Source organism: Balaenoptera physalus (genome assembly GCF_965194825.1).
Source record: "Balaenoptera physalus genome assembly, chromosome: 2".
Classification (NCBI taxonomy): Eukaryota; Metazoa; Chordata; class Mammalia; order Artiodactyla; family Balaenopteridae; genus Balaenoptera; species Balaenoptera physalus.
In genome coordinates, this window is record NC_138883.1 from 76,577,394 (window position 1) to 76,603,434 (window position 26,041).

At 35.6% G+C, this 26,041-nt stretch overlaps 4 protein-coding genes across 4 annotated transcripts in view; 3 read left to right on the forward strand and 1 right to left on the reverse strand.

Moving 5' to 3' along the window:
* The first annotated feature begins 16 nt into the window (after positions 1–16).
* Positions 17–3,569, forward strand: LOC309656223 (olfactory receptor 4N4C). The gene has a single exon (XM_082452460.1). The coding sequence runs from the start codon at positions 2,135–2,137 to the stop codon at positions 3,113–3,115; it is 981 nt and encodes a 326-aa protein (XP_082308586.1). The 5' UTR covers positions 17–2,134; the 3' UTR covers positions 3,116–3,569.
* Positions 3,570–3,611: 42 nt separating this feature from the next.
* The window catches only part of LOC309654706 (olfactory receptor 4N5-like), a 53,824-nt gene continuing 31,394 nt past the window's right edge, over positions 3,612–26,041 (forward strand). The window contains 3 exon segments of the mRNA XM_082449113.1: positions 3,612–11,085; positions 11,089–11,379; positions 11,381–11,484. Of these exon segments, the coding sequence (XP_082305239.1) occupies positions 10,570–11,085; positions 11,089–11,379; positions 11,381–11,484 (911 nt within the window). The 5' untranslated portion in view covers positions 3,612–10,569.
* On the forward strand, positions 18,714–20,953 carry LOC309656256 (olfactory receptor 4K2-like). Its single transcript, XM_082452545.1, has one exon. The coding sequence runs from the start codon at positions 20,217–20,219 to the stop codon at positions 20,871–20,873; it is 657 nt and encodes a 218-aa protein (XP_082308671.1). The 5' UTR covers positions 18,714–20,216; the 3' UTR covers positions 20,874–20,953.
* On the reverse strand, positions 21,041–26,041 carry LOC309656228 (olfactory receptor 4K3). The gene has a single exon (XM_082452466.1). The coding sequence runs from the start codon at positions 26,031–26,033 to the stop codon at positions 25,089–25,091; it is 945 nt and encodes a 314-aa protein (XP_082308592.1). The 5' UTR covers positions 26,034–26,041; the 3' UTR covers positions 21,041–25,088.

Consider the following 26,041-nt stretch of genomic DNA (forward strand, 5'->3'; position numbering starts at 1 on the left):
TGTCCTTGGTTATGAAATAACCAAGTATATAATAGAGTGGGAGATGCACATAACTTAGTAATAAGTACAGAGGGATTCTTGACTTACTTTTCTAACAGTAGGTTTTATGCACAGAAATAAATATTGAAGCCAATGAATGCTAAGAAAAAAGAAAGGAAGGAAGGAAGGGAGGGAGAGAGGAAAGAAAGAAAGAAAGAAAAGAAAGAAAGAAAGAACGAATGTAAGGAAGGAAGACAGGAAGAAAAGATGTAGAGAACAGAAAAACTAATTTGGATTGTGCCATTTGTAAATGTTTGTGCTTCAGTTTTGCTTAGGAAACAATTCATGTGCTTGTGCATGTGTGTGTGTGCATACATGCATTTGTATGTACATCTGTGTGCCTGTGTAATGTAAAGTGCCTCTTTAATAATTTGTAATATTGACTGTACACAGAAACATCTGTTATTAATTAATCTATTTGGGTTTAGACATACAAAATCAGATATTTTGATGTTTTGAATAGTTATGCCATTATAAATATTTTCTTTGGTTTCTTGATTTGGGACTTGATTGTACTTCTTCTTTCTCTTCTCTTGCATTCTGTCTCCCATTACAGTTAAAGTTAGTGGACCCATCTTTCCCTCCTCTCAACACTCCATATTCCACAACACTACTTAAAAATAAGTGTGCCATGTAACTGAAGGCATGTGCACCATTGTTCTATATCACACTGCAGTATTATGCTCTAGTTCAAGTCTTCAAGTTTTGAAAATTTTTATCCTAAAAATAAACAATTTTTGATCATGCATGAGCAACATATGTATTTTATTTGTATATTTTATATTCATTTATACTATGACACTTTCAAAAATAGAACTGCAAAGGATTGGATAAAATCATGTATGTAGAGATTCTATTATTGTCTTTGTCTGGGAGGGGGAAATTTCCCCTCTACCCATCTTGAGTTCTTGTGTCTAATAATAAAATTGACACAAGACAAATTAACAGAGAAAGAGAAACAAATTTTAATCATGTGCATGGAGGTCTCATAGAAATGAGATTTAAACAAGTGGCCAAAGCAGGTGCTTATGTACTTTTTAGATGAAAAAACAGTAACTTTGTGAGTAATCGACAGGACAAAGAAACTTAGGCTTTGACTTAGGAGGTCAATTAGTGAAGAATCTAAACGGAGTCTGGGCGTGGGTTAGAAAAATTAAAAAGTAACAAGGTTCGTTTATACAGGTTTCTCGACTCAAATTCCCTATCTAGTGATAAGGGTGTCCTTCTATCTCCAGATGCAGGGGCTGCACCTTTCACATGAGAGATTTCTTTCCTGTTTCAGGGAGACAGAAAGAAAGATCAGAGTGTCTCCTTTGCATTGACAATTTCTTAAGTAACATTAATTAAAAATAATCAATACGCCATTGAGGCACATTTTGGGGTGGACTACCCTGGGCCTCCAAATTTTCATACCAATAAATTATCATGTGCATTGGATGAGCACATTGCCAATTTAGAGACCACTGTACAGATAAGCCTCAGATCTCAATTTCTCCAGAATGACCAGGATTCTTTTTATTTAGACTCGGATGATGGGTTAATATTCCATGGAGAAAAAGGAAATATTTCAAGTAAGCAGGCTTTAAAAAACTTTTTAGGTAAACATTCTTAAGGTATAATTTACATACAGTAAATCTACCAATTTCTGTATAGTTTAATGGTTCAATAAATTTTGGGCAAAAAAGACACTTGTAACCATTACAATTGAGATATGGAATGTTTCTGTTACCATAAAAAGCTCTGTCATTCCTCTTTGCTGTCAATCCTCACCTCACCACCACCCACCCCCCCATTCAAATAAAAACTTGAAGAATTTAGTATCTGTGTTTAAGTTTTTTTCTCAGTCAGAAAAATGTTCATATGCCTCATGTAAATCATAAACAAATCCAGGGCAGGGCAGAGTGCTGCATGAGAGAGCAGTTAAATAGGAGCACAGGACAGAAGCAGAAGAGTGTGGCTTCAAGACTTGGGTGCTGGCACTTAATGATTTATAGAAGAATAAAGGGTAGAAGAGATTTCTTCATTTGTGGGAGAGTGATGGTATAACATAGATGTAGAATACACAGCTTTTAGCTTGAGAAGAACTATGATCTAGATGGAAGAATTGGAAATAACCTCTCTACTCCCTGATATACTACAGGCAGAGGAGATGAAGATAGAAAATAGCACAGTGGTGACAGAATTCATCCTCCTTGGTCTGACCCAGTCTCGAAATATTCAACTCCTGGTCTTTGTCCTGATCTTAATTTTCTACCTCATCATCCTCCCTGGCAATTTCCTCATCATCTTCACCATCAGGTCAGACCCTGGCCTCACAGCCCCCCTCTACTTCTTTCTGGGCAACTTGGCCTTCCTGGATGCATCCTACTCCTTCATTGTGGCTCCCAGAATGCTGGTGGACTTCCTCTCTGAGAAGAAGGTGATCTCCTATAGAGGCTGCATCACTCAGCTCTTTTTCTTGCACTTCCTTGGAGGAGGGGAGGGGTTACTCCTTGTTGTGATGGCCTTTGACCACTACATTGCCATCTGTCGTCCTTTACACTATTCAACTGTCATGAACCCTAGAACCTGTTATGCCTTGCTGTTGGCTCTGTGGCTTGGAGGCTTTGTCCACTCCATTATCCAGGTGGCCTTCATCCTCAGCTTGCCCTTCTGTGGCCCAAACCGACTGGACAACTTCTTCTGTGATGTGCCACAGGTCATCAAGCTGGCCTGCACTGACACCTTTTTGGTGGAGCTCGTGATGGTCTTCAACAGTGGTCTGCTCACCCTCCTGTGTTTCCTGGGGCTTTTGGCTTCCTATGCAGTCATCCTCTGCCATGTACGTGGGTCTGCTTCTGAAGGGAAGAGCAAGGCACTGTCCACATGCACCACTCACGTCATCATTATATTTCTCATGTTTGGACCTGCTATCTTTATCTACACTTGCCCCTTCCGAGCCTTATCAGCAAACAAGGTGGTTTCCTTTTTCCACACAGTGATCTTTCCTTTGATGAACCCTGTGATTTACACCCTTCGCAACCAGGAAGTGAAAGCTTCCATGAGGAGAGTATTGAGCCGGCATGTGATTTGTTGAATGGATTTTATAATAGGAAGTCATGAAGGGGAAATTCTGGCTACAAATCATTCATTCATTTAACAAATACTGTTTTTCATTGAGTTCCTTCCATTTTTCAGGTACTGTTGTAACTAATGGGGGAAAGTTATGCATAACAAGAGAATACACTTAGTGTGTTTAAAGAACATAAAAGAAACACCAGAGTGGTTGGAGTATAATGAGTAAGTGTGAGAGATTTTAGGTGTTAAGTTCTATGTGACTGTAAGGGTCAAATAACTAAGGTCTCTTAGGCTGAGATAAGAAGTTTTATTTTATTCTAATTGCAGTAAGAATTCATCTTAATACTTTAAGCAAGAGAGCTGACTTATCTGTAATTGTTTCTTCCATGATTTAGATCAGTTGTCCCCAACCTTTTTGGGACCAGGGACCAGTTTCATAGAAGATAATGTTTCCATGGATGGGGGTTGGGGGGCTGGGAGGTGGGGGGGGGGGTAGGGGTGGTGGTAATGCAAGCGATGGGGAGCAATGGGGAGCGGCAGATGAAGCTTCACTCACTCACCCACCACTCACCTCCTGCTGTGCCACCCAGTTCCTAACAGGCCGTGGACCGATACTGATCCGCAGCCCGGGGGTTGGGGAGCCCTGATTTAGAGGTATATCATCAGGATTCTGGGTAGAGATCAGTAACTGGCAAAACATCATTAAAAGCCAAATGTTATTCTGCAGACCTGTTTTGAGCAATTTTAAAAGCTTGAAAGTTGTTGAAAACATATATTCTTTCCTCCCTCAAAGTTGGTAGACTGATAAGAAAGGAAAATAATTAGTTTTATGGAAAAAATGTCATGAAATTATTTCACTTGATTGTATTTCAGTGCTTCATGATTATTACTAATGGGTTATTACAAATCCTCCCTGGATGTTAAAACTTGTCCTCAATTGATTTCAATCCGATTATGGTAATGATACTTACTGGTACTATAGATTCTGTTGGAGATTACATAAATCACTCTAGTTATTTTAAGTATAATGGGGTTTAATGTGGGAAATTAAGTATAAAATCTTTTATGGAGTAGGAGACCATTCTATGTGCTGAGCTGTAGATATCTAAACATATCTAAATGAAGAAATAGAGAACCCAACAGCATACACTGAGATAAAAAACTTTTTTAAAAAAATTGATAGTATATGTGAGCTTCCATCAGTAGAGATACAGGATATTTGAACAGCACTATCAACAAACTTGACCAGTTGCTGTTTATAGAGTACTGCACTCATCAATGACAAGCACACATTCTTTTCAAGTGCACATGAGTCAGTCTCAAAGATAGACCATATGCTAGCCCATAAAAGTCTTACTATATTTCATACAGAATATATGCTCTGACCTCAGTGAATCTGAATTAGAAACAATTGACAGGAGAAATATATTCCCCAAATATTTGCAAATTAAGTCATATGCTTCTAAATAACTTAATGTGTACCAGAAGGAATTACAGAGATTATTAAAAATATTATCCCTTTAATAATCTATTTTCTGAAAGAGTTTGTGTTGAGTTAGATTTTTTCTTGAATAACTGTTTGGCAGATTTCATCAGCGGAGCCCTTTGGGTCTGAAGATTGCTTTGTGGGAAGATTTTTAAGTACACATTAAATTTCTTTTACATATATACAGCTATTCAAGTTATCTGTTTCTTCTTGAATTAGTTTTGGTAATTAATGGACTCAGAATCTTGTACATTCAACCTAAGTTATCAAATTTATTGGCATGAAGTTGCTCAGAATGTTCCCTTAGCATTCTTTTAATTTCTGTAATATTTGTAATAATTGCCCTAATTTAACTTCTGATATTATTGATCTGTGTAATCTCTTTTTTTTTCCTGACGAAAGTGGCTAAATTTTTATGAATTTTATTGTTCTTTACAAGGAACTAGCTTTTGGTTTCATTTGTTTGTCTCTGTTTAAAAAATGTGTATATTTCTTCTCATCTATATTATTTAATTTCTTCTTTCTTTGAATTTAATGTTCTTTTTCTAAATTGGAAGATTAAATTATTGATTTAAATTCTTTCTTATAAACCCTTTAAATAAAATCAGTTGATGCTACAAATTTCCCTTCAGCACTGCTTTATCTACATATTGCATATTTTTATATGTTGTGTTCTCATTTTCATTCCATTAAAAATATTTTCTAATCTCTACTTTGACTTTCTTACTCATGGGTTATTCAGAGTGTGTTTTTTTCCTGAATATTTGAGAATATGCCTGATACATTTATAGTTTAATTCCATTGTGGTCCAAGAACATATTTAGTATGATCTCAATCTTAAAAACGTGTTGAAATTTGTCCTATATCCCAGAATAAAGTCTATCAGATTAATACCTGCCATGTTGAATGCCATAATAAGTTTTGAATTTCAAACATAAGAGTATACTTTTGAAAAATGTTGAAAAATTCTGATGATATATCTGCAGCACATAGCAACTATACACTGAGAAGTTGTAAATTTTATCAAGTCAGCTAGATATATCCTTTACATATAGTGTAAAACAGCAATCTAATGGGTATCTCCTGAATTTCTTCTGATGAATTGTAAATTTAATCACATACAATCTGTTAGAAATTACCCATTTTTCCAATCTTGCCTCTTACTGTTTCTGCACCGGCATGGGGTTTGATTCTTCAATGACTTTGCACACTATTCTCTCCTTTACCATTTGTTGATGATCATTTCAGTGAAGACAGCCATAGTGCTTCCTGCTTCTTGATATATTTCCAATGCGCATATGGTGTTCATTCCTCTTTGCTCTTATGATACTCTAAGCACAGTTCTTTTATAAAACATCTCACCATTATTTTAATTGTGTGTCTGTATTTACAATTTTTTGCCTTCGCTGAAATTAGAGTTTGTATTATTAAATCTGTATTTCATCTCTTAGCACAATGACTTGCTCTGGTAGATTCTCAATAATGGCTAGTAAGAAGTGAATGAGTAGATGAATACATTATTATTTTTTATTGTAGAAAGCAGACTTGGAAAATTTTAAATAGGAGCCAATGTTAATAACAATAATAACTTCAGGAACTGACTTTGTGGTAGACAGGAATTATGAGATATATACACAATTTTTTAAAAGTTCAGAGAATGTATATAACATTCTGAAATATATTTTTCCACATTTTTGCCACATGCTCAAACTTTTTGTTTAAATATAAGGACATATTATATATGCTGCTTTTTAACTTGCTGTCTTAAAAATATTCTGGAACCTATATTATACATGAATGTACATGTCACATATACATACATATTATATATATATAATATTTTAAATGCCTGTGAAGTATTAAATTGTATGCAGTTATTAAAATTTATTTAAATAATCCCCACTTTTAGATATTTATCATATTTGTTTATTAATAGGGAGAAAGGAATATATAATGACATTTGCTTTTCTATGCATAATGCTTTTGGGAAGATACACAAAGAGTAATAGCTATTTTCTATTGTGAGGTTTGTGTCAGGGGAAATATAGATGAGGAACAAGACATGGGAAGGAATTTTCTCTCTGTATAAATTTTTTCACTCTCTTGGCACCCTGACCTCTTTTCTGTTCCTCAACACACCAGATCCTTCTTTCTTTCTTTTTTTTTTTAAATTGGAAAAGTGAAGAGTACTTTACTAGCCTTTTCAGAAAATGGTGGATGTTATTGTTTGGTATTATACAGATCTTTGTTTTTGGTGGCCTCTTACTGGAATGGTTTCTTTTAGACACTCAGATCTTACTTTAATAAAACCTCCCCAGAAAGACCCTCTCTGACCACCCTTTCTAGAACAGCAATCTCTTTCCCAAGCTCTCTCCAACTCACACTCTGTTTTATTTTCATCCTAAGGCTCATTACTATCTGATGTTTTCTTTCCTGCTTGTTTGTTTATTGTCTGTCTCCCGGCATTGGAATGTAAGGAAAGGGCTTTTCTCTTGTCTGTATTGCATTGCTGACAATACTGCCAGGCTCAGGGTAGACACCCAATAAGTAGTTGTTGAGTTGGGTGCAAAATCTAAGCATGTGTCAAAAAACTCAGTAATAAACACTACCTTAATATTTTTAAAAATCAAAAATACCCCACTTTAAAGAAACTCCATTATAAGAACTAGCTTAGGTCTGCAGATTAATTTTATCTTATGTATTGGGATGAACGTTAAGAAGTGAGGAAAGTCTCAGATTATGTTTATAATTATGGAAAAATATCACATTTTTCAAAGTCAAACACTTTTTTTTGGCAGAACTCTAACCTACTCCAAGATGGGGCTTTTACTCCACCTAAGTACATATCTAAGGGAGTGACAAAAAAACTTAGTAATAAACAATATTCTAATCAATTTTTTGAAGTGCAGTTGATGGACAATATTTTATTAGTTTCAGGTGTACAGCATATTGATTCAGTAATTTTACAGATACACACCATTAAAAGTTATTACAAGATAATGGCTATAATCCCTGTGCTATACCATATATCCTTATTGCTTATCTATTTTACACATACTGGTCTGTATCTCTTAAACCCATAACCCTAATTTGCCCTTTCCCCTTTGGTAACCACTAGTTTGTGTTCTATATCTGTGAGTCTGTTTCTGTTTTGCATAAACATTCATTTGTTATATTTTTAAATTCAACATATAAGTGATATCATACAATATTTGTCTTTCTCTCTGACATAATTTCCTAAGTACTATATTCTCTAGGTCCAATCAATATTTTAAAAAACAAAAATTCATGATAAACAAAATAAATACTACATTTTAAATAAAGTCTGGATTAGTAATAGTGTTATGTTGAGCCATATTGAACCCTGAGGCAAAAGGAAAAATCTGTAATGTTGCTGTCTTTTTTTTTTTTTTTAAGATATTCTGTTCATAATTTTTACATAAACTTTGACTTTTAAAATATTGCATTAAAATATTATTTATCTTGATTACTAAGGTTTTTAGTATCATGGTTAACTTTGTGCCCAAAGCAATACCTACCTCACTTGTCTCATCCTCATCCTGACCCTTCTTATTTCCTTGGTATATATATCAACAACCTCTCACCATTTATTTACATTTTTTCCCTTTTTGATTTTATTATAAGATGTAAATGAACTTTTCTTAACCTTCTATTTACTTTTGACCTAACTAATAGGCTTCCAAATAGGGTTGTATTTTCTCACTCACTGATAGGATTTTGGTGTTAGAATTCAGGATTAAGCCAGTGTGGCATTACATGACATATTCTAAAATATTTGTCCTTTACAAAGTTCTGGTATTTTTCCTTGCCAAATTCTGTTGACATTCTAATACTCCCCTTGGAAATATTCAGTAGGGTTGTGGCAGTCTCAAATCTCCATGGCACTTTCTCCATTGCATCATAAAGAGTTAGAAGAGATTTCAAAATCTAAGGTTCCCTCTGTGAGAACAAATATTTATGAACAATGACAAGAATGGTCAATTAATGTTTTATGGGAATGGGAAGAATGGCAACATTGTGAGAGTTACATAAAACCTGGAGATTGCTTGAAGACAATTGTGCTATTTAATTAAATGGTATTTAATTAAATGGTATGGGGAATATTAATATATACTACATTGTATTTTTCTGTAGATTAGCAATTTTCATATTTAAAAACATTTCATACCCACAACAAAATATTTTTGAGCATTTGCCTTAAATATATGCACATATATTTATAATGTCTGTATGCCATTATATTAATATATTATATATATTAAAAGTAGCATTTTGAAAAGAATAAAATTAAAAGCCAATGATATATACACATATATGCATCATTATATACATGCAATACATACTTAATACTATTTCTTTTCACTCTTCAGTGGATCATCACATGACACTTCTAGAATAAGCACCCACCACTAAACAGACTGAGCCTTACATCTGGATTCCACCTCCCCCAATAACTGGTGTTTTAATTATACAGGGTTAAACTTCTAATTCTAAGCTCTGTTAAGGAGTGATTTTAGGCTAGTAATATTTTTTGTTATTCAAGTACACAAAAAACAGCATTCATTGATTAAAGCTGTGCAAATAATTTCTTTATATATTTACACTGGATTATACACACCTGCGTTCTTCTACTACTTGTCAATAGTAACAATAAAGAAAACATTCTAAACTTAAGTGCTGCTACCACGGTAGCTTTAGTTCTCTTGTCTTTAAAAGTAATCAGTAGATTATAGGATCTTTATTGTTACTTCTCCCTCTTCTATGCTATGATTTTATGTGTTGACATAATTAATTTAAAAAATTTATCCTGGCAAATTTATATAGTAACCTGTTGTTTGTCAAAGGCTCTCCCTTGGGCGTCATGCTGGTTTCAGGGAAAGATGGAGATGGGGAGAATTTAGAAAGGAATTGAGACTGAGAGAGTGTTATGAAGCTGCATGGACAAGGTGAAGAGTGGCTATGTAAGCGGTGCTATATCACCAGGGATACAGCTGGAGCCTACCTCTAAGTTAGGAGAAAAGTAAAGTTATTGTTGGAAACTGGTGACCAGCTTGGAGTCAGGGTAATACAAGGACACCAGGTCAGAGGAGGGCAATAAGAGAAAACAGAGAGCAAGGCAGAGAGTTAGCAGGCAGGAACTGGGAATTCCACAAGAGCTGAAGAAAGCATAATACTCAGTAAAAAGTTTGGGTTGGTGGATGAGGAGAAAATGTGTGTAATTCCAAGAAAACTGCTAAATCTCAAGCACAGTACAACCATCAAAATGTAAAGATCTTGGGCTTCCCTGGTGGCGCAGTGGTAAAGAATTCACCTGCCAATGCAGGGGACATGGGTTCGAGCCCTGGTCTGGGAAGATCCCATATGCCACAGAGCAACTAAGCCCATGCGCCACAACTACTGAGCCTGCGCTCTAGAGCCTGTGAGCCACAACTACTGACGCCCGTGCACCTAGAGCCCGTGCTCCGCAGCATGAGAAGCCACCACAATGAGAAGCCGGTGCACTGCAATGAAGAGTAGCCCCCGCTCGCCGCAACTAGAGAAAGCCCATGCACAGCAACGAAGACCCAACGCAGCCAAAAATAAATAAATAAAATAAATAAATTTTTTAAAATGTAAAGATCTTACTAATTGGAGTTGTGTTCTATCTCAATCAGGAAAATTTTCAATGACTCAAGAAGGCAGGAATCCCAAGAAGGTGTAGGATACTAGACTCTGACAGTGAACAGCAGTGGTATAGAAGCACATGGCTGAATGGGAATAAGACTGCATCTTTGAGAACAGTGTTTTATTTGTTTGTTTTAAATATAGAGGAAGGAAATGTTTGGAGTTTGCCCAGGATATTGGAGAGGGTTGAAACACTGAAATGGTGAATATGTCAGATATTTTTAGCTGGAGAACAACTCGGGTATAGTTGTAAGAAATTGTAATAATAAACTCTGCTTCTTTATGTACTGCAGGCAGAGAGGATGGAGCATGAGAACAGAACTGTGGTGACAGAATTTATTCTTGCTGGTCTGACCCAGTCTCAAAATATTCAGCTCCTGGTCTTTGTGCTAGTTTTAATTTTCTACCTCATCATCCTCCCTGGCAATTTCCTCATCATCTTCACCATCAGGTCAGACCCTGGCCTCACGGCCCCCCTCTACTTCTTTCTGGGCAACTTGGCCTTCCTGGATGCATCCTACTTCTTCATTGTGGCTCCCAGGATGCTGGTGGACTTCCTCTCTGAGAAGAAGGTGATCTCCTATAGAGGCTGCATCACTCAGCTCTTTTTCTTGCACTTCCTTGGAGGAGGGGAGGGGTTACTCCTTGTTGTGATGGCGTTTGACCGCTACATTGCCATCTGTCGTCCTTTACACTATTCAACTGTCATGAACCCTAGAACCTGCTATGCCTTGCTGTTGGCTCTGTGGCTTGGAGACTTTGTCCACTCCATTATCCAGGTGGCCTTCATCCTCCGCTTGCCCTTCTGTGACCCAAACTGACTGGACAACTTCTTCTGTGATGTGCCACAGGTCATCAAGCTGGCCTGCACAGACACCTTTGTGGTGGAGCTCGTGATGGTCTTCAACAGTGGTCTGCTCACCCTCCTGTGTTTCTTGAGGCTTCTGGCCTCCTATGCAGTCACCTTCTGCCGTGAATGTGGTTCCTCCTTTGAGGGGAAGAGCAAGGCTGTGTCCACATGCACCACCCATATCATCATTATATTTCTTATTTTTAGGCCTGGCATCTTCATCTACACCTGCCCCTTCAGAGCCTTCCCAGCTGACAAGGTGGTTGGTTTCTCTCTTTCACACTGTAATCTTTCCTTTGTTGAACCCTGTGATTTATACCCTTAACAACCAGGAAGTAAAAGCTTCGGTGAAAATGTTGTTTAATCAGCACTTAGCCTGATAAAAAATGGGAAAAATGAATAAGAAAATCAAGACTGGAGAATTTCATCTGAAATTAACTTATTCATTTTTTAAACACTACATTTATTGATCACCTCCCATTTGTCAAGACTATTCTAGGCCCTGGGAGAAAGAGCTATATTGAGATAGGTAAAGTTATTGCTCTCTGAAGTTACAATCTAGTAGGAATAGACAGCCAACAATGTAGAAAATAAACAGCATGTTTTCAAGAAGACATGTATTCCTGAAGATACTATAAAGAGAAGCAAAATATTTGATAACAAGTGTGAGATGTGGGTAATGAATTTACTTTTAGTCTTGAAGCAGGGCCTTTATGAGGAGGTGATGTTTTGCCTGATATCTGGATAAATGGAATATGCCAACTACACAAACATTGGCAGGCAGAACCTTCTAGGCAGATGGAACAGGTATTGCAAAAATCTGAAGATAGTAATGAACTTGGTATATTTGAGGATCACAGCATAGGTCAAATTGACTGGGTTATAATAAGTGAATGTTTAAACGATTAGAGTTCATGTTGTAGATACTCATAGTGTCCAACACATATATGGGTCTATAAAGCGAATATAAAGAGTTTCATTTTTTTTTGAATAACTATAATAAGGGTAACCATTCTAAGCAACAGAGTAATTTCTTTACTATGGTTTCAAAAATGATTTAGGGATGTAAACTCAAGATTCTGAAGATATCAAAGAGTTGAAAAATATCACTAAAAGAGATATTATACTTATATTTTAAAAGGAATTAAACTGTAAATTTTTCTTCCGTGAGTATGTAGAGGAAGGCAAAGAAAGCAGGTCATTTTCATGAGAAAAAGGTCATGGAAACATTTCTTTTCTCCATGACTTCATGATTAATCTTAGCAGATGTTTATGACTCCTAGCTGTTTGTTGATCTCATCCTTAATTGATTTCACACTGAGTGTAATGATGATGGTTCTTTGGTGGACCAGTCAGGAATCCATTGCATTCTACTTAGTTTAAGAAATATGATTTAATATAGAGAATTACATGCTTATGAACTGTTGCAAAGTCTGGAAGAACAGACTATAGGCTGGATATCCAGAGATGGCTCCCAGAACAGCACAGGAGACCAGGTTGTCAAGAGAGCTGTTCTTGCTACAACCTTTGCCATCTGTTGTCTGAAAAATACCACCATGTTAGCCTAGGCCGAGGGTCAAGATGATGATCCAGAGCCACTGTGCACCTATCAGATCTCCCTAGAAAAACAGAAGCCTCTCCTGATACTGCTTCTCTGCCTAATTGGCTTAACCAAATTCAAGTCTCTTCTGAATACATTGAATGGGTGGCATCCAAAACAAACCTGGAACCAAAAATGCAGGGGATTAATTTTTTAAATTTTATTTAAAAATAGTCAAAATTAAAATGTTTATGAATATAAATCATGTGCATGGTAAAAATATTCAGATTATGGAAAAGGTGTTCTCTTTTCTCAAGTGTCTCCTTCCCCATCCCCACTCTCAGCTTATCATGTAGCTTCCTATTTCATTGAGAGAAGGAGCCGAAGAGAATTCCTCAAGCTACTACCCTTATATACCTGCATCTCTCCTGAGACTGGGTGGTCTGATGCTGCTCCTACAAAAGTTGACTTCTCCATCTGTGCATCAGAATCCATCCCCTCCTTCCTACGAAGGGCCATTACTCCTTTTTTCCTTCTGCACCATTAACTTTTTCTCCCTATTGCGTTCCCTTAGCGTATAACCATATTTCTTTCATCTTAAATAAAACCTTTGTGTCAACTTTCTCCTTCCACAGCTTAGCTCATTTCTCTCCTTCCCTTTACAGCAAAGCTCAAGAGTAGTTTGGAAATGTTAATAGACTTGTAAAGAGCAGTTTTAGGTTTATAGGAAAGTTGAGCAAAAAATATAGTTTCTATATACCCTCTGCCCCCCACCATATATACATACTTTCCCTTATTAATATCTGCATTAGTGTGGTACATTTGTAACAATTGATGAACCAATATGGATACATTATTTTAAAATAAAGTCCATAGTTTATATTAGGGTTCACATTTTCTCTACAGTTCTATGGATCTTGACAAAGGCATGTTATTTATCCATCATTGCAGTATCATACAGAGTAGTTTTGCTGTCCTAAAAATCCTCTGTGCTCCACCTATTCATCCCTCCCTCTCTTCCTTATCCCCTCAAGCCCCTGACTACCACTGACCTTTTTACTATTTCTATAATTTTGCTGTTTACAGAATGCCATATAGTTGGACTCATACACTATGTAGTATTAATCTTTTCAGGCTGGCATGTTTATACTCTCTGCTTCCAATGTCTTTCCTTTTCAACTCACCCAATCATGCCAATAAAATAACTCTTGTCATGATCACCAAAGATAGTAATGATCCTGAGTCAGGTCTCATCGTATTTGACCTCTGAATAGCATTTGACACAGTGGATCACTGCACTCCCAGGACTCGCCACTTTCATGGTCTCCCCTGCACCTAAGCAGCTGTTCCCTCGTTCTTCTTTGAGAGTTTCTCTTTAGCTACCCAGCTTTCTTGGCTTTAAATGCCATCTATATATCGATAATCTCTACACTTATCTTTCTCATGAACGCTAGGCTCCTCTCTCCAGCAGCCTGTGCCCCTGCTGCAGCTCTGCTTTCATGTCCTAGTATCACCTTAAACATAACATCCCAGACTGATTCCTGATCTTCACCACAGCCCTCTCCCCACCCCACAACGCAATCTCAGTTAATTGTAATTCTATTTTCCGGTCTCTGGTCCAAAATCTTGGATTTGTAATACTTTACAAATATTTTCTCTCATATTCCACATCCAATCTGTTAACAAGTCTGGATTAGCTCTGCCATCATGAAATTGCCAGACCCAAACTCTACCACCTAGACCCAAACTCTACCACCTAGACCCATACCACCATCATCTCTTGCCCATGTTAGAGCTGTAGCCTCTTTATTGGTCTTCTGTTTTTGTCCCATCTTAGTTTATTCTCAGCTGAGCATCCAGAATGATCTGGTTAAAATATAGTCACATCATCTTTGTCTTCTCAAAACCATTGATGACTTCTCTGTTACTTAAAGAGCTAAACTTTTTTCTTGTTTATCTGTAAAGGTCCACATGACCCTATCCATATGCCGCAACTCCTACAGCTTTCCACTCTCTGACCCCTTATCCTACTATATCCCATCTCACTCATTCTGTTCGGTCCTTCTGGCCTCCTGATCCTTAGATACGCCTCCCCTCCCCCCAGACTCCATCTCAGAACCTCTGACTTGCTGTTTCTTCAGTCTGGAGTGTGCTTTCCCAGGATTTTGGCATGACTTACTTTATAATTTCCTCAAATTTGACCTGTCCTCAAATGTCACCTTTCATGCGAGACCATTCCTGACTACCCTATTGAAAATTGCAACCCACTCCCACAGTAGTCCCTGTCCCACTTCCTTGCATCACTTTTGTCCACAGCACTTATCACCTTTTAACAGGACATATGTTGCACATACTTATTTTATTGCCTGTCTTTTTCCACTATGGTATGTAACATCCATGAAAGCAAAAATTTATTTGTTTTGACCACTGCCTGGCACAAAGAAGGTGCTTGTAAATATTAAATAAATGAATTAAAGAATAATATGAAAATTACATCTAATTCCACCATTCAGAAATATCTAATATTAAAATTTTGTCAGTTTTACATGTATAAACACATTATTATTTTTATAAAAATTGGGTCATATTATATATGTAGTTTATAATTTGTCCTTTTCTCTTAATATTATAGGTATGTTTTAAATAAGTAAATATAGATCATAATACTCAAATGACTATGAATTATTCAATTACCATTTATTATTATTATTTATTTAAATAATCCTCTACTTTTGTATATTTAGAATTTTGCTATTATAAGCTAAGTTTATACAAAAATGTTTTAAATACTACCTTTCACTCTTATTTGAGTACTCTCTGGGAATAAAGTTTTGTACAATTAGTAGGTCACAAGGTATAACCTTTGATGTATAGTGAAATTCTGTTGATTTAATTTTCCACCAACAATATATGGAATTATCTGTCCTTGCTATTTCTAAGAGTAGTACTTGCTTTCTTTTAAAGATTTACTATTTGGAAAAGACAAAAGTGTTATATTTATTATAGCTTTCATTGCAAACCATATCTATTGATTAAATGTGTTTTTTTCCCTAAAATCACATTTTTTAAAAATTGAGGCAAAATGTAAAGTCCCTTTTGCCAATTAAAGTTATAATACTGTAAACATTATAATATTGTAAATTCTTGTGTATCCTTGGATCTATACCTATTTTTTGCCCTCTCAGATCCCTTACATTAATTAGTTGTATCCCATGCTTTTTCTATATTATTTAAATATTATCATCTTATAATACTGCATATTAGAAATATTACTTCTAATTCCTGACTAATTTTACCTGATTTACCTCTAAAAAATTTTTGAATATTATTTTGTTAAGTCAAAAAAATTTAGAGAGTTTATTGGAATTTATGTGCTGAACAATATTGAGTTTCTCCTTCCAATAAAACTGTATGTATTTCATTTATTCAAGTTGTTTTCCCCTTTTGTAGAGTAGCATAGCTTTGGTCATAGAGATACATTTCTGATTAATATTATTTCTATTGACTTTATATATCCTATTGCTCATCTAAATAAACTCATTTTTAACCATATATTTTAACAAGTAATTGTTGGTTTATAAGAAAGCTATTGGTTTTATTTGCTTATTTCGTAACTAGCCACTGTACTGAATTATTTGGTTTTGCTTTTCAAAATTCTATTTTATAAATTATTTTAAAGTGAAATTGGGTTTGGTTTCTTTTGGTACGCAGTTCTATGAATTTTAACATATGTATAGGTTCATGTAACCACGAACACAATCAAGATATAGAACAGTTTTATTATGCCCCCAAACTCCTTCAGTGCTCTTTCTGAAGTATCTTTTATTTCTATTATTTTTTTGTTAATCCTCTTGCCTTTTCCGGAATAACTCTAGTAATAATTATATACACTTATCTTTTATTTTAAACCAGGGCAGATATTTTAGATTTACCGAGTCTTTGCAACTTGTGTGGGTTGGGCTTTTTTGTTTTGTTTTGTTTTAAAGTCATTTCCTTCCTTTCTCTTTACAGAACAGAAATAAAGCAAAAGCATCTTAAAAACAGTTGATTTTTTTCTTATTTCAAAGCCTGCAAGGAATGTGGTCAGCTAGGGAGGATTTTCCTGGGCTCTATTATCAGTCTTATGAAGAATGTAGGCTAGTTGTGGTAGTTGTGAAGAGTTCAAGTCACTGAGGAAATTTGGGAAGAAAGTTGTGTTTGGAGAGCAAGTTGCGGTTGAATGATTGACCTTCAGGTAAATACGGCAAGACCCTCAGTTATAGTTTACGGTTGAGATTTCACACCTAATATCTTCCTGAATTACATGTCATGAACTTTTCAAAAAAATAATGTTAATAATTATAATCACCTCTGCTTTCTACTATATTTTATTCATCATTTTCTCTGTACCAGGCATTGTGCTGAATGCTTTACATTTGTATAATATAATTCTTACACCATTCCTTTAGGCTACTTGCACAGTACCTGTCTTCACTTCTTCCAGTTACTTTGAGCTTTCCTACTTCTCCTTCCCCTGATTTCACCCACCTGGGTGGCAGCTATCATTATACATGTTAGCCTGTACTAATTTTTGATGCCCTATCAGAAAATTTAATGCAGGCTTCTTTCTTTACATGATTCTTCTAGTAAGCAAGAGTTTGCAGGTGATAAAGTACCTTAGCCCAAAAGAGTAATTTTCCAACATTGTGACATTGAACACTGGGTTATAAAGGTGGGAATATTTCCGTAATCAAAGGAGCAATGTTTTGCTCCTTAAATGACTGCTCAAAGATTTTCTCAAGACCAGTCCCACTGTGCTTTTTCTCTGATTAATACTGCTTCATCATGAATGTGTGTCCTCACTTTAAATAGTGAAGACATACTCCACAGCTCTTGTTCCAACTTTGGGAAAAGTCAGCTCAAGATTTTAATTACTCCTACTGCAAGCAGACTGTAGTGCTTAATCCCTGATCTTCCTAAATGTCCCTGCTTTCTAGTGGCTTTTATAACAAGACTGGAGAAAATATATACCCACACTCCAGGCTTCTGATGCTTACTAAGGACTATGGTGATTTCAGTAGTTTTGTGAATCTCGAAGGATTTGGTGTTTTTGATTTCTGATGCACAGCTGGTAGGTTAAAAGCTGAAAATAATATAAAGATCTTGAGAAGCAGTTGTAATTCGTGTTCTTCAGGTAGCAGACAATTTTCATTTAATTACTGTGTAAATCAAAAATAATAGAGGAGTAGTAAAGAAAAATATATATAATTTGAAGACATAAAGATGAGTGATTCAATTGAACAGGTATTAGAGATGCCCTTCTGAAGATGAAAGGAGAAAAAAACCTGACAACTATAAGTGAATACTTATAATGAATGCATAATATATTCATTATATATGTATATAAATTTAAATTAGGTATGATAATAATTTTTGTGTTCTCATTAATTACATTTTAAGTCAGGAAAATGTAAGGAATATTTAAATATCTGAGGTTGAGAAATTTTAATGCCTTTAATATATCAAGATACTCATGTAATTTTTATAAGAAGTAATTTAACTTCAAAAAGATGAAATGATTTTGGAAGCCCATATCTTTTTCCAAGTCACTGAATTGAAACTAGGCTAAAATATTTTTACTGAAATTATTATTATTGCTATTCATGAAATAAAACAAGCAGATTATTTCTGAACAGTATTCCAAAATTCGAATTTTGAAGCCTAGAGAATTCTTATTTTTTTTTTTTAAAGAAAGTACTTGAACTGTGTTTTTTTATTTTTTTTAATTTATTTTTATGTATTTATTTATGGCTGTGTTGGGTCTTTATTTCTGTGCGAGGGCTTTCTCTAGTTGTGTCAAGTGGGGGCCACTCTTCATTGTGGTGCGCGGGCCTCTCACTATCGCGGCCTCTACTTCTTGCAGAGCATAGGCTCCAGACGCGCAGGCTCAGTAGTTGTGGCTCACGGGTCTAGTTGCTCCGCGGCATGTGGGATCTTCCCAGACCAGGGCTCGAACCCGTGTCCCCCGCATTAGCAGGCAGATTCTCAACCACTGCGCCACCAGGGAAGCCCCTAGAGAATTCTTGAACGTTGCTCAGGACATATGCTTAATGCTTTATATAGACTGTCTAATTTAATTCTCACAGGTAAAGAGGCCAAATCTTAGGCTACTAATGTATGATCAAGGTCATACAGCAGGTTAAGAACACCTTAACCCTCTTAACCACTTTGCCACAGTTCAGTTTTAAGATTTCTGGAATATTGTTCTTTGACAAATCTTAAAAATATTTATCAACATTGACAGAAAAATTTGAATATTTGCAAGTAAATGAGGATGAAGCCAGATTTTCTCCATGTGGGAAAACAGGAGGTCACTTAGACGAAAACGTTATAGGAGATATTTGCAGAACTTGCAATCTGCTGTAAACCAAAAACTCAATTTTGAAAAATTAGTCTGAGTCCCTAAAGTGTCTTTTTTTTTTTTTTCTCTTTCAGTTGGCTTGGGTATCACTTTGACATACGATAATTAATGTGGGTTTTTTGTTTGCTTTGTTTTGTTTTGAGCATCTTATATGCTGGTACTACAAAAGGCTAGACACTCATTTCATACATTTCCTGGATTTGTCTTAGAATCTTTCTTTCTTTTTTCTAGTCTAAAAAATTAGCTTTGTTTGAGTAACATGTGGAGAAATAAAGGAGGGATTTTCTTGCTCTTTTTAAAAAAAAGATATCAATAAGATCATAAAAGTAAAAAAGTTGAGAATAACTCTCATATGTTACAGGTATACATTTTGATCATCAGTAATTTTATGAAATTAAGAAATTAATTTATCATTTATATATTAATAGTGAAAATAGTACTTATTAACACTGACAAAACAATTGAAAATGTGCAAATGAAATTGGAAAGGAACTGGATTCTTCTGTAGCTGAGAAAACAGGAAGTCACTTAAAGAAAAAATAATTTATCACTCTCATAGGATAATAAATGGGTTTCCTGAAATCATTATGTTAAACTGTTATTTAAATCCAGTGTTCAACAATAGTGGATTCAACATAATTGCATTTTATTTGGTTTAAGAGAAAACTTTGAGAATTTAACTCTCATTGAAATTTTTATTTACCTGACTTATTAAGTAGAGCACACTCACTTAGTATAATCTTCCTCTACAACTATGGATTATATAACTCCTTAGTCAGTATTCAGAAGGGAATATTACTGTGTGGGTATGTGATGAGTATAACCCTGCATGTACTTGATACTGATCAAAATCAAGAAGTTGTCCATTTGTAGAAGTTTCTGACAGCAATTGTTAAGTGGTTCCAAAAAGAAAAATCTTACTGAGATAGTTATTAGTTGGATTTTAGGTAATCAGCATTCTGAATTATTAACTGATATCATAACTCCTTCATATGTATATATAGAAGTATCACATTTTCTAGCTCTGTCATTTTGTACCATTTTGTCATTATAGAGCAGAGCCTGCAGATCAGTGGAGGGGGTTAACTATTCCAGAGTGTCTGAATTTGTGTTACTTGGACTTATTGATTCTCCTGAGCTCCAGATTTTCTTTTTTGTGATGTTTTCCTTTTTCTACTTAATGACCATGTTGGGCAACTGCCTGATTTTGCTCATGGTCCTGTCCACTCCACACCTTCACTCCCCCGTGTACTTCCTACTCAGCAACCTGTCTCTCATTGACATGTGCCTGTCCTCCTTCGCCACTCCAAAGATGGTCATGGACTTCCTTGCTCAGCACAAGACCATCTCCTTTGAGGGCTGCATTTCTCAGATCTTCTTTTTGCACCTCTTCACTGGGACTGAGATTGTGCTGCTCATCTCCATGTCTTTTGACAGGTACATTGCCATATGCAAACCTCTCCATTATTCATCAATTAAGAGCCAAAGAGTGTTTGTTGGGCTTGTGGTAACTTCTTGTACGGTGGGCTTCCTGCATACAGTGAGCCAGTTAGCTTTTACCCTCTATTTACCCTTCTGTGGTCCCAATGTTATAGACAGTTTCTTCTGTGACCTTCCTTTAGTCATCCAGCTGGTGTGTATAGATATATATGTTCTTGGAATCTTCATGATTTCAACCAGTGGTGTGATTGCTCTTATAAGTTTTCTGCTTTTGCTCACTTCCTACATCATTGTTCTTGTCACTATCAAGGACCTCTCCTCCACAGGATCATCTAAGGCTTTTTCTACCTGTACAGCACATTTCATAGTTGTGTGAATGTTCTTTGGGCCCTGCATCTTCATCTATGTGTGGCCTTTCACAGACTTCCTGGTGGACAAATTTCTCTCTCTTTTCTATACCATCTTAACTCTGTTTCTGAATCCACTTATCTATACGCTGACAAACCAGGAAGTGAAGACAGCTGTTAAGAAGAAATAAGTAACCAATATTTAAATCTTGGGAAAACTACTCTAATATATCCAGTGCAAAGAGCAGAGATCTCTGTCTGAGATTTTGTATCATCAGCTTTGTTCTCAGAACAATAGAAAATTAAAGTTAGAATCTATTCATTTAGTCTAAATTCATGAAAATAAGCCAGAGCTGAGAGATGTGAAGTATCTTGCCTAAATGTTAGTGCAGTGTTTGCAAGCCTTTTGCAATTATGAGTCCATTTGAAAAATCTGTTGAAATTTATAGGTTATTTTTATGGAAAAATGCACAAATCATCAAAATTGTAAATGTATATTCAGGAATTCATGGACTCCTGAATTCTACAAATATACATCAGATTAAGACTACTTAGAGAAGCCTGAGAAAAAATTTTGCTCTTTTGTCTTTTGACCCAGAACATTCTCACTCAGTTGCACAGCCTTGTGGTATTCTGATGGTGTCCACTTGCAGAATTTAAATTAAGAGTGTTGGGCGTAACAGGTTTTTTCATGGCATTGGAATATTTTCATGGAAAACTGATATTATGAAGAAGTTCATTTGAATATTGTTGAAAGATCTTGACTCAGTGGGTCCAATTATTTGAGTTCTGACTCAACTTTGAACAAAAGAGAACAGCTTAGAGGATCCAAGATTTAATAATACCTTTTCTTAATGGGTATATAGATCACTATCGCCCTTGATAATTGATATAACAAATAGTTAATCAGATGACAATTTGTAAAGTTTAAACCATGGCAAGTAAACTACTTGAATCTGACTGGCTTTCAAAACCTGGCTGAATATCATAGATTTGATGAATTCATTAATACCAAGACTAAGCGTTTAGAAAATTATTAACTATTAAATTCATGATAAATTTTTCATTTCCAAATAAATTATCCCAAAATATTATTAGTCTCAGTGTGAGTGTATGAGTATACAATATAATGTAGCATGTGGGAAGAAAAGATGATAATAATTTAAGAAATATATTGCACAATTCTCCCTAATTTGGTGTATTAATGATTATGTTAAATATGTTTTTTATTACAAGAAAGTCTTTGAAAATCAGCTGGTCAATCAATTTCCCTAACAGTTGAAGAACCTAAAGTCCAGAGAATTCATAAAGCTAGTTCAAGGCTGAATCACTATAAGGAGCAAAGATCATTGCTCTAAGCATACATGGAACTTAGAATTAAATCTTGAATCTGTCATTTCCTAGTTGTACTAACCTGGGAGAGTCACTTTACCTCTCTATCCCTTTTTAATCTCTAACATGAGGATAATAAAAGTAAATTAATTGTTTGTTGCAACTGTTTTGTGGAAAGTGGACAGAATGGATTCTAAAAACATCATTTCCTTTTTCCTTCCCACCCGTGTAGACTTCTACCTAAAATGGACCTCATTTTTAAGTAGTATGTATTTGAAGAATAATTGCATAGGTCTAACCACTATTTGTCAAACATAAAACTTGATATTCAGTTTTAAGATGTCTCTAAGACTGTGGCTTATTAAGATGTACGGCAGGAAAACAAAACGCTTTCCAGTTTTCTTTGCTAAAAAGTGGGGAGGGGCATGGAAAAACTAGATTAGACTGCCTAATGCTTTGAGATTTCTGTGAATAACTGTTTACTGATAGGCTGCATCTCCTTGAATTGACTGAGGTATATGAAAAGAGTTTTAGAAACAATCAGTCATTGTGGATTCTGACAGTTTGTGAGTACCATGAGAAAAACACAAGCTCCTGCCTTGCAAAGAAAGAAATGGCATTAATAGTTTCTTACATTTATCTCAGACTTTTAAGGTTTCAACATGCTTTGACACAAACAAACTAAGCCAAATATTTAATATCTGAAGTTAAGTAATGTGCAGTTTATGAAGAAATGTCATGTTGGTGCTAGGTTTGAAACCACATTTTTCACTTGAAATACTGTTTGTTTTTAACCAAATCATAAACTCTTCCTTCTTGCTTCACAGGCAGTTAGACAAATGAAAACAGGTTAAGGTAGAAATGTAATTTCTAGATGTAATTATTCTAGAGCACATGCAAATTTTCATATAATGGAAACTATGACATTTATTTGGCTGTAATTCTAGCAGTGTGCATGTTAAGATGCTAAATTGGAAAACAAAATTCATAGCCTGAGATAGACAAGAAATTATTCAGCATTCCTTATTCTGATCAGCCAACTGTATGCTATTGATCAGAATGAAATATGAATATCCAACTTGCAGACCTGGTCTAACTAACAGCATTGAGAAGGTGGGAGGACAGATTTATAATATTCATAGAGAATATTCAAAGGGCTTTTAAAATTATATTTTCACTAACATAATTCATTAGTAGATCTCACCAGTGACATTAAACCTATTCATAAATTGAATTGACTATACTTCATCACAAGAAACGTACATAAGATTATACCTTTTCAATTCTCTCAAGTTCAATAACTTTTCAAAATTTTAAACAAGGAACACAGTTACAATTTACAGTTGTACAGATTGAACATACAGACATAGAAACTTGAGGCAATATATTAAACTGTATATTCATTTCTTCATGATTGTAAGTCTCTATCTCTATCTATCTATCTATCATCTATCTATCTCTATCTATCTCTATCCACCCACCCATTCATGCAGATCCATTTTTTGCCCGTTGATTCACCTAATAATTGATTTACCTTTACATTCAACTCTTTACAATCTATTTATCTATCAGTCATTGATATATACATCTGTCCTCATTGAAACCCAAGCTGTACAATATTACATACAATATTATGCAAATTTTGACAATGCCAGGCAACTGGATAATTGAATAATTGGATAATTATTAATGGTTACAAGGATTTACTTTTATGCATTAAACATTTCTCCTATGTATAACTCTCAGAATGACAAAGACCAAAATGCTCTCGAAGATAATTTAGCCGTTGTCCAGTTGAGAGAGGGAGAGAGAGAGAGAGAAGAGGCACCCTCTTGGCAGGACTCTATCATCTTACAGGTGTGTAAAATTGGGAAAGTCACTTTATTTCCCGATTCTCAATTTCATCATCAGTGAAATAAGTATAGATATTGCTACATGATTACTATGTTCTCAGCCTCCAGTTATTAGCTATATCAACTATGTTGAAGGACCACTGTTTCATGGATTCCTTAAGTCAAATACTGTGTTTAGCCAGGGGGAAAATGGCTCAGATCTTTTAGGACCTTACTATTTACAATATGGCTTTTGATTACAGAAATGATACAGTAAACATCATGGCACCAAAATAACTGACTGCTTAGAAAATAAACAGTTTGTAGGTGAATGATCTAAATTCTGCCTTGAAAAAGCACGACCTTGAAAAAGTTACTGTGTCCTTGGATCTTAGTTTCCTCTTCTGTAGATCGGGAATGTGGATGGGATTTGGTGTATATGATTCTAGAATCTTTCTATATGTATATAAGACTATAAGAATTTTCTTAGTGTTTACTGTACTGGTTTAAAGTTGTGAAATCCACTCTAGGGAACTTAGGAACCGAAATAAATAAAGTACATTCTTATTCTTATCAAATATAGGTTACAAAATATTAAATAGCAAATATTTTCACTTACCAAGAAACCTCGATCTTTTTCTGACCTTTGAACTAAAATAATTTATTCATCAGCACCTTTGTCAGCAATAAAAAATTCCACTGTTACTTTAGTGTACAAGTGTTGGTACTTTCACACTTGCCCCTTTTCTTAGAGACAACGATAAGAGACTGGAAGGAAATCTGCTCTTTCTTAAAACGTGCGAGTGTCTTACTCAATACTCAAACAAATACCTACATCTGACAAGAGCTGAATATTCTAAAAAGTGAGTCCTTGTGAGGTAAAGTTTTGGATATCGGTTTGATAATGTTCCATAGTAAATATTATGTTGTGTGAGGAACTCTTAATACAACCAAAACTCAGTGACTGCTGAGACTGATTATGAAAATAGTTCTGCCATGAACTAAATGATTTCTTGCCATAGCATGACTATGTTGACCAATGAAGTGAGGGGGGAAAACGCTCATTTTTGTACGAGGAAATCAAGGGGTATGATCAGTCTTGCTAGACTTAAAGACATGGCTGCTAAGTTTTCTCATGGAATCTTTGACATCTTTATTTCTAAGGGTATAGATTACTGGATTCAAGAGGGGAGTGAAAATGGTATAAAATACTGAGAGCACTTTGTCTATTGGGAAATTTGTGAAAGGCCACACATAGATGAAAATGCACGGGCCAAAGAAAAAGGTCACAACAAAGTGGGCACTGCAAGTGGAGAGGGCTTTGGAGGACCCACTAGAGGAACGTTGCCAAACAGTGACCAGGATGACAGTGTAGGAGATCACCAAGAGAATGAAGCACACTAGAGCAATCATACCACTGGTTAAGATCATGAAAACTCCCAGAATGTATGTGTCTATGCAGGCAAGTTTAATCACCAGGGGGAGATCACAAAAGAAACTGTCCACTTCATTGGGTCCACAGAAGGGCAGATTCAGAGTAAAGGCTAATTGACTCATAGCATGGAAAATGCCCACAATCCAGGAAAGTGTCACAAGCCCAACACACATTCTCCAGTTCATAATGGTTAAGTAACGTAGAGGCTTACAAATAGCCACGTACCTATCAAAAGACATGGATATCAGCAGCACAATCTCAGCACCCCCTAAGAGATGCAGGAAGAATATCTGGGTGATGCAGCCTTCAAAAGAGATGGCTTTGTGCTCACTGAGGAAATCTGTAATCATTTTGGGGGTGGCAAATGAGGCCAGAGACATGTCAATGAAGGAGAGATTGCCCAGCAGAAAGTACATGGGGGAGTGCAGGCGTGGCTCTGATACGATGGTGAGCACAATGAGGAGGTTCCCCAGTACAGTGGCTGCATAGACTATGGAGAAAAACAGGAAATAGAAGATCTGGAGTTCCCAAGAACTGGAGAGACCCTGTAGTATAAATTCAGTTGTGACTGACTGATTATTCCAGGCCATTCACTCTG